The sequence below is a fragment of the Trachymyrmex septentrionalis genome, unplaced genomic scaffold, assembly GCF_001594115.1.
Source record: "Trachymyrmex septentrionalis isolate Tsep2-gDNA-1 unplaced genomic scaffold, Tsep1.0 scaffold66, whole genome shotgun sequence".
In the NCBI taxonomy this organism is placed as follows: Eukaryota; Metazoa; Arthropoda; class Insecta; order Hymenoptera; family Formicidae; genus Trachymyrmex; species Trachymyrmex septentrionalis.
In genome coordinates, this window is record NW_017305843.1 from 1,823,306 (window position 1) to 1,832,998 (window position 9,693).

The following is a 9,693-nucleotide window of genomic DNA, read 5'->3' on the forward strand; positions in this document are numbered from 1 at the left end:
AATGTAAGATATATGTTTTTTCATAACTAAGAAAGCATAATAATATACAGACTATACAGTTTGCAGTTTTAATACGCACCAACAAAAGGCGTGTGTCCATAATCATATTTTACCAGAATTATATTGCACTATGTATTTGCTTCGATTAGCATAATCAATAACGAGCCGTTATTTGATTTTCACCAACGAGGAAAAAATCTAATTATATTTGTATAAAAGATTATTTTTATGTGTTTCTTTCGAAAATTATAGAATTATAATGTATGTAAATTAATTTTCGAAAGAGGAGAGTATGCGATTGTAAAAACCAGGATTCACAACACACATACATACATATATACTATCCTTCATTTCACTTGAAGGTAATCAAAAGTAATCGATTCTATTTTACACTAAATAGTTGAACTGTGTCGTGGTATTTAAAATCATCGCTCCCATTTTTATATAATATATTTAAAGTAACGAGAAGTGTATTTTTTGCGTGCAATCTTGTTTCAATGTTGCGGTGACAAATTGTAGGATTATCTTTATCGGAAATGACTACTTTTTTAACTGTACACTTCTATTCTCTTTTTTTTTTGTATGTATCTACATTACATATTATATTACATATCTACGTTACATGTAGAATGATTAAAATGATATCATTCAGTTGTAGTTATTATTCAATTGTAAATTGGATAATGCATAGCATGTTATACGTATTGCAAAGCAATACTTAACTCCAAAGATCGTAATATTGAAACAACAAATTGCCCTTGAAATCATGTGTAATAATACTAAAGAGATTTTTATAACATTATAGAGAAAAGTAGTTGAAATTAGTGGTAAATACTATTTAAAGCGTATCATAATGACTAGATAATAATTGTTGCGTTTTTTTTTTAATATCAGGGCAAAACTGCATTAATGATGTAATATATCGGTACTCATGTGTAAGATAAACATATTATATTTTCCCTCCGTTGTTTGTAACAAAGCACGTACTGAGCATAAATTAAGTTGGATGTCATTTGAAAAGCAAGAAAAAAATATGTATTACGACTTTAGATAATTATAGACATATGTGTATATGACTGCTGATGTATATCTCCCAATCTCTCCATCATATAATGTGTAAATAAGTTGTCACGTGTAGTTTTTAATTTTAAAAACCTCCATACATCTATTGCAATTATGCGAAATTAAAAGTAATTAATACAATTGTGCTATATACTATTACTGTATATATTTCAATTGTTCACATTATGGACATGAAACACAAAAGGAAAAAGATTAATTCGACAGTCTTCATATATCTTTAAAATTAAATCTCAAAATTCTGACAGAATATTAAGCTAAATTTTTTATTAACAGACATTAATTACAATTGTGGTTATTTATTTAACAATGCTGCTGGGAATGCAAATACATGTCTAATTCAATTTAACTGACAAATTATTCTTAATGTTTGCATCTGAGACAGCAGTTACGAATATATAAATACTAGAATTTATACAGTATATTTTTAGTCCATTACATTTCATACACTGATCGATAGGCCAATTCTGGCTTATCATATCCTAACTCCTCAGGCGTATTGATACCTAGCTCGTCCAAGGTGGGTCTGATTTCTTGAAGAATGTAAGGATAGATTTGAGCGGCATGTGGGCCACCTTTATCTTTTATAGACTCTAAGAACCTTACGGCGAGAGCAAAGTCATTTAATCTTCGGCAAGCTCTCAATGCTGCGCATATGATTTTTGGTTCTGGCACAAGATCCATACCTAAACAAAACAAAATGAATTTATTTTACAATTGACACATGGATATGCATTTATAATAAGTTAATATAAAATAGAGATAATCTTTGCGACTACCCGATTAAAAAAATACTTGCATGATAAAAGTAAATAACTTCTTTTTTCTGTTTTATAATAGAATATCATCAGTTTCCAATTTTTCAATGTAAATCGTTAAATTTTATCGTTTAAATGATAATTCAAGAGAAAATCAATTTTCTTTTGAATTAACGATTATAAATAAAACACTCATAGCAATATGAATCTCAGAAAGGTAAATATATGCATGGAAAAGTTGTTCCTTAAGTATAACTTCCAAGTAAATTTTAAGAAGTTTAAAGGACTTGAATATAAGCAATGACATAAGATAATCAATGATATGAAGATAATCGATGATATTAGACTGATATATAAATGATACAACTAACAATAAGTAGGAAAATATCTTATTTGATCTCTGGAGCTAGACATTAATACTTAATATTTCAGTATGAATTTATACACACATTCAATTCTGTATATAAATTCACTAAATACTAAAATATTATTAAGTATTAAGATCTAGCTCAGAGAGAGAGAGAGAGAGAGAGAGAGAGAGAGAGACCGAACAAGATATCTTCCTACTTACTTTTTAATATAAGTTTTATAATAGAAGTTTTTAATAAGACTTTAATATAGAAACTGTGACTAAAGAGATATTCAGTGGTATGTACCAGAACACTATGTTTAGGCAAACACAATAAAATAAAGTGTAACTGAAAAGAATAGCCGCGTTTTACTTCGCTACTTCTCGTATCCGACAGTAAAAGAACCACCATCAATATGAGGTGTCGTGCTTCAATAGTCCAAGATTTAGATCATTTGTCAATAGAGGCAATTAACGCGAGCTTACCGGCCAGATCATTCATGGCTTTTCGGATCTCCCAGTGATCGATATCATTGCGGTTGAAAAAATTCACATATCGTTGATCGAATTCCTCATCGGTCTCCTTGGGACCACCATGGGCAGTTCTGGTGCACTGCGTGCCGACGACAGAGATCTGCGGCATAATTGCGGTGCGCGCTGCTGAGGCCACGCGTGTCGCTACGACGCGCAACATTTTTCCTCGCTGAAAATCTCGCACGAAAAACGCTTATACGGGCAGACTGATTACCTGTCTGTTGCGTAAATCGGCCACGGCGGAAGTTGACCGTCCAAATTAGTCGAATTGCTTGCGGTTTGCGGCAAATTCAACCAGATGACGTGATCTGCCACTTCCGATGGCAGACTTCACAAGTGATAACGGCGCGTATCTTCAAATTTGGATTAATCAGATAAATATAATTTTAATCTTTTAATTAATTATTATTTTAATTAGTTTTCTTCCAATTGATTGAATTCTATTTTGTAAATTGCAGTTTTCAACTTTTAATACGTCTGTTTTTTTTTTTATTCGTGCGCTCTCTAAAGGCGTGTTCAGATTCCTACCTGGGTGCTCTTCAGGTATTATGTCATTCTTGTCTAATGTACGATAAAGCCCACATAAAAAAACGTCAGATCGTAACACGTAAACAATACACGCATTCTACATAAGCCATTAGCACAGTATATACAGGAGCGCTAGTACCAACTTTCTGTTGGTACTACCTTTGATATTAGCGTTGGTCAAAATGAAGTGCGCATGAGTGAAATAAGTAAGTTACCTAGTGTTGCCACCTAAACTCTCTTTTCATCCTTTTTTTACTCTGTCAAAATTCCTCGTAAAACTCACTAGATTTATTCGCATCGCAATCCAACGAATTCGTTGAAGTGAGTAAGTGCTATTGTAGGAACATATTTTAAACTTTATGAAAATTAATAAAAATAAATTATAAATATATTGAAAAATAAAGAAAAAATATAGAAAAATTGGGAAAAATATTAAATTAAAAATGTATATTTGTACAAAGAAATATTATGTAATTATATATCTATAAAAATGTTATGAGAAAGCTGATATAAAAGAAATTTATATACATATATATCCAAAAAATAAGTTTAAAATATAGTACAATAAATAAAAATAATCCTTTTTGCTCGATTTTCTGTTACTTTTTGTTCACTTTTTCACTTTTTCACAAAAATTAGACCAATCTCTCGAGATTTTTCACACAACATTTCACTAAATGAATAATACACGTAAGACGTTATCAGTAAGCGAATTGCCCAATCACAGTAGAAATCGAAAGACCAGCATCCAATCTTACGATTTCTTTACTAATTACGTCTTACGGCCTTACGTATTTCTATGTGCTCCCGGCTTTATTGTAGAAGGCTGATGAGATTGGATTCGCTACTGGCCTTACGTTTTTGTATGTACCATGGGCTTAACGCCATAGTATGTACATATAAAAATATACACACGGCGTAACACGGAGTAAAGCAGGGAGCACAGATTTTTGCATATTGATTAACACATGAGGCATAAGAAAATTAACCAATCAAAGTCCTTTATTTCCTTCCTTTCCGTAAAATAAAGGACAGGAATAAAGAATCTAATCTATCAGAAACCGTGTATTCCAGTGTATCCAATATATGATAGGTTGAAAGCCTTATTCCTTATTCCTAATTCTTTATTCCTTCTATTGTCGCTGCACCTTTATGGCTTATACTGTTTGTACTGTTTACATACAGGCATAGTCTGAAATTTAAATTTTCATATAGATGCACGTCAAACATGCTGGAATAGCACAGGAAGTTTTTAATGCGTCACTACCACTTATACCACCCGGCTCAAGGAACCGGATAATTTTTCCATCCTTTCGGTTGGATAGAGTAGAAATCTGAACGTTTCACCTAAGCGCCCAATAAAGAAATCTGAACGCTTTCTGGATGTACCCGGGGAATCTGAACGCAGCCCTTACTCTGTCAAGTTGTGCTGTTTCCGGCCAGTATCCGACACCCGACAATGGTGTCCTTTCATTCTTGAATCTTATGTCTTTCTTTTACTGAAGGAACTTTTAACGATACTTCTCGCAGTTTGCATGGTAGGACATACCAATTTTACATGAAGAATGCTCCATTTTTCATGTAAAATTGGTATGTCCTCCGTTCTTCAGTTTTAATGACAATTTACGTTTTCCTGTTACTATTAGATCACGATGTCAGAGAATAACGTCTTTATTTTTAGGTTATGTGTATTTGATTGTGTTGCGTAAGCGTATATGAGAGGAGTTTCGCGATTCGAACGCTGCCTACTGAGCACCACTAATACTAATTCAGAATCCTGATTTTGACCACACTTTTCAAAGCCTGGTTCGGCTTCCTATTCTTTATACTCCATGATCAGAACATAACCTCTCATAATTTTACAGTCAAGAAGCTATGCAGATGCCCAGAAGTCTGGAAATTCAAACTTTTATGCAATAATCTTCTGCGCAGATGCCCGATATTCGACGCTTGCATGTAATTTCATCTTTATTTATTTAATTGTTACGATGCCGTCGTGTGCAGTACGAAATTGTAAAAATAATTCGTGGAATACGAAAGGACAAAAAATCAGTTATTTATCATTTCCGAAGGAAACGGAAATGATTGAAAGATGGAAAATTGTATGCAAAGAAGATGTTAACTCTAAATTTGGTACGTATATTCGTCAGTATGATTTATTTGTAGTTAACACACAATATTGTAATTAATAAAATGTAATTGAAATTGACTTATTAAAATATAAATTAATAATAATATGGCTCAATACGAATAAAATCAACAACAATAATAAATTAGAAGGGCTACAAGCCAGATAAATCGTTTAATATTTAAAAAGTAAAAATAATTATTGTAAACATAAACATTATGAACAAACCAGACGTTTAATTGTGAGGCTAAGAACCTCCTTAGGTTCGAAGAGGTGTAGATAGATAGATCTGCCCCTTTTAATTTATTCTTGTTGATTTGTTTTATTAAATTGATTTATTAAAAGTATTATTGATTTAAAAAAAAAATCTCAGCAAGCATTCTTAAGACGAAGGGTTTTGTAAACAATAGTTTTGAATTAGCTAATAAATTTTCAGATGTGGGTGAGAATGATGTGCTTATTTCATTTGATGTTACATCTTTTTTTACTAACATTCCTTTGGATCTGACTATGGTTGGTATTGAAAAAAAGTGGGAGCTCATTAAGTGTTCCACTAGATTACTAAAAGAATTTCTATTTGCAATTAAATTTGTTCTTTTATCTACCTATTTTACTTTTAATAAATTTATAAACAGATCTTTGGGACTCCCCTTTGTCATTAATCATAGTCGATATAGATTGTCATGCAAGATTTAGAGAAAAATGTCTTGAGCACAGTAGATCTATTATTATATTTCAGATATGTCGATGATATCTTATTAATAGCTCACAGCTGATAGATAAAGACTGAAAGAAAAATATCGGTTTTTTTTTCAAAGGGGAAGTGTTTCACTTCTTAAACATAAGTTAGCGCACGTATAAAAAAATAAAAAATACGTGTCTCTTAGTTTTTTGTGTTTTACAACATTTCATGGAGAATCAAATCGGTTCCGGACAGTTGTGAAACTTCCCTTATCAGTCATATTTGAGCTATTACTACTCTTACAGATACGATTATCAAATATACGATTATCGATAATTTATGATTATACGATTACGATTTTTGATTTACGATTTTTTTGATTTTCGATATACGATTTTCACTTATATATTATCATATATTTTCAATTATATATAAGATTTTCAATTATATAATATATTTCAATTTACGATAATTTACGATTATCAAATATTTAATTTATTATTGATTATTATTATTGCTGGTTTATTTTTATTAACTACACTATGTTACGTAAGTTCAATCAATATTTTATTTCTTATAATAGTTTTTTGATAACACTTCCATAATTGATGAATTAATTTGATTCAGAACAATTTTATATCTTGACTCATATTATACACAAAGGACTAATACGATTCTCGCTATCAAACCAAGATTTAGGTTGAATGACTTTGATTCTGAACTATTATACTCGTATATTCTTCTGAACATGGTGTGACAATATAACTATTTTGATTGTAATAATCTTGAAAAGGACGAATAATATTTTTATAATGTTACCTCATTTTAACATATTAGGCTGTAGACGTTAATATTTAATTTAATTTAATTGTATTTATACCGTAGTGATGAAGACTCTGTGAGTTGAAACTGTTGAATTATTTTAGTGATTTACACAGGTTTTACTGTAGAGATCAGAATGTATATTTTATTAACCATAACAAGGTGATCGTACACATACGACAAAATCTAAATCAAACGAACATTAAGCATCGAAAACCTTGAAAACAATCGCAAATACATAGAACAGAAGAATATAGATTAATCGATGATCGAAAGACTGCTTTTCAGTAGTTTCAGTCTGCATTATAAATAATGTAGATTTAAAATTAACATCAATTTGTAAAATTACTTCTTAATAGAAACGTTTGCGGAATTATTTTTATGTATTGACTATAATTAAATTATTTCTATTCTAACATCTCTTTTGCTTGTTATTGGTCGTTATCAAACTTTTTATATTGCTTTGCAAATCATCAAGTTATCATATTTGTTTATTATTAATTTATGTAGCTCGTATCTGTTCAAAACATTTTCATCCTTCACAATTTGAAGATAAATCGTGGTTACGAGATTTCGTTGGAAAATCTGGTAACGTACGAGTAAAACTTCGACGTGATGCGGTTCCATTGTTAGCTGTAGAGGACAACAAAATTCCCATGGATAACGATTTAGGTATACATATAGTTCATTTTTAACCAATTTGAAGTAATTATTATAACATAAAGAATTTCAAACGATAATTTTTATAATATATTTTCAGAAGTAGATGTTGTACAGCCCGTTGGCTGTTGCTCGTTTAATCCAGGTATAGATTGTGCTACATCGACCTTCACATTGAGCTGTATAACTCAAGCTGCGCTGAACACTTCAGTGGTTCTTGACATTGGTATATTTTGTAATTGTATTTCACTTGTTTCTTAATTATTTTTTATTTACATAAATATACATATTTATTTACATAATATTTATTTACACAATAATTATTTTTTATGTATAATAATATATTTCTCCTTCTCTTTTATGCTGAGGCAGATATCTCTCAGGAAATGCAGAAATTACAACACAGAAATGCAACCTTACTTCCAGAAACGAAAGCTTTACATCTGGAAACGGAAACAATCCATAAACGTCAACAAGCTTTAAAAGATAAACTGTACAAGAAGCAATTAATGCAGAAAATACAGGACAAGTTAACTTTGTTTTTTACGCCAGAACAAATAAAATTATTTTTAAATCCGACGCAGAAGATCCGTTGGACTAAGGAGAATATTGAGGCTGCAATTTCATTAAAAAGCGTAAACTTAAAAGCTTATAGATATCTGAGGAAAATAAAACAATTTCCTGCAACCCTTCGAAAATGGATAGCGGATTTCAACATTGACAAAGGCATCTTAACAGAGGTATCAGCAGTGACGAAAGAAAACAATCAAAGTATGACAGACATAGAAAGAGCTTTGATTCTCTACTCTGATCTTCTCTGTTCCTTCTTCTGATGAAATTTATTTGTCAAACCAAGTTCAAATTGAAGAAAATAAGGAGAAAGTGTATGTGTATGTTGTATTGAAAAATTTAAAAAAGTATATGAATAAGAACGCTGTTCTACAAATTCTATATAAGAATAATTACAAGAAAAATTCTTGTGAAATCTAAGAAAATTTTTACATACGAATTTCGGACAGAAATATACAAGATTGTATAAGAATATATCGCATACGATATCCATGATACTATAAATCCAGAATCTTGCATGAATCTTACACTAATGTTCTTACACACATGAATTATAAACATGTTACATGATTCGGAAAAACGGAAAGCGGAAAAGCAGAAGCCAATCAGAACTCGCGGAAAGACAGAAGCAGACAAGCAGTCTACTACTACTGCGAGTTCCGATTGACTTCCGCTTTTCCATCAAGGTGTGAACGCACGTTACTTGAATCTTGCGCGCAGGTTATGCAAATTTTGCGCGCATGTAACGTGAATCTTGCAAGAATATAATTAGAGTGTCATTATGAAAATATTACAAGAATACTATTGAAATTTTGTGTGATTTATTGCTCGTAAAATGGAATGGATCAAGCAAGGAGTTGAATGGGATTTAAAAAAATTTATTTTGGCTATAAATTCTTTTTACACAAATTGAATAATGGCTTCTCGATTAAATCAAACTTTTTGAGAAAAGATCATAAAAAGCCTATGTTAGTTATATAGCGAAATTGTAATTTACTGAGACAGTGAGTAATATGTTTCGATCTTTTATTCAGTCATTTTATTTGTTAGTATTCTAACAAATTTTTTAATTAAAAAAAATTTTTTTTATTTTATATATTTAATCCAATTTATTTTTTTTTTTTTTTTTCAATAATTTTCTGAGATGATCGATATCTTTATTACTTTGGAGCGATGTAAAAAAATTATTTCTTAAGAATATTTTATTAGGCTAAATTGGCAATTAAAATCTTTTTATTGCGATGTAAATCGTTGTATACGATTCATGCCAGATTTTTGCACCAACTTGAAAGATAAATTATTTCGTAACTATGTCTCTTAAGACTGATAAATGATCTTTTACTTCAGAATCATATGTAATTAATACCATATTCTTAGATGATCCTGTAAAGAGACTATTTTTTAAAAGTTTTTTATAAAGCTAAGGCAAGATTTTTTCATTGCGATATAGATATACGATTCATTCCAGATTCCTAAAAGGTCCATTAAAGATTAGTGAGATTCATGAACAAATTATATAAGTTTCTTATACTATCATATACATTCATTTAGTAATCCTAATTGATCACATACAACTCTTTTA

At 30.4% G+C, this 9,693-nt stretch overlaps 2 protein-coding genes across 3 annotated transcripts in view; one reads left to right on the forward strand and one right to left on the reverse strand.

The window, feature by feature from the left end:
* Positions 1-1,495: 1,495 nt before the first annotated feature.
* Positions 1,496-2,988, reverse strand: LOC108753188 (cytochrome c oxidase subunit 5A, mitochondrial). The gene is made up of 2 exons (XM_018494566.1): positions 2,674-2,988; positions 1,496-1,766 (listed from the first exon to the last, which is right to left on the reverse strand). The coding sequence occupies exons 1-2, from the start codon at positions 2,879-2,881 to the stop codon at positions 1,516-1,518; spliced, it is 459 nt and encodes a 152-aa protein (XP_018350068.1). The 5' UTR covers positions 2,882-2,988; the 3' UTR covers positions 1,496-1,515.
* Positions 2,989-4,637: 1,649 nt separating this feature from the next.
* The window catches only part of LOC108753185, a 6,635-nt gene continuing 1,579 nt past the window's right edge, over positions 4,638-9,693 (forward strand). The window contains exons 1-5 of one of the 2 annotated variants that reach the window (XM_018494563.1): positions 4,638-4,839; positions 4,931-5,382; positions 7,392-7,553; positions 7,642-7,767; positions 7,914-8,281. In XM_018494563.1, the coding sequence (XP_018350065.1) occupies positions 5,238-5,382; positions 7,392-7,553; positions 7,642-7,767; positions 7,914-8,281 (801 nt within the window). In that variant the 5' untranslated portion in view covers positions 4,638-4,839; positions 4,931-5,237. Of the gene's footprint in view, positions 4,840-4,930; positions 5,383-7,391; positions 7,554-7,641; positions 7,768-7,913; positions 8,433-9,693 lie in introns of those variants that run through there. The other variant, XM_018494564.1, reaches the window with a different exon arrangement.

Excerpts from the sequence above, each read along its gene's own strand:
- LOC108753188 (XM_018494566.1), bottom strand. The coding sequence starts at position 2,881 with ATGTTGCGCGTCGTAGCGACACGCGTGGCCTCAGCAGCGCGCACCGCA. Across the intron at positions 1,767-2,673 it reads AGCCATGAATGATCTGGCCG|GTATGGATCTTGTGCCAGAA; the intron begins GTAAGCTCGCGT and ends TGTTTTGTTTAG.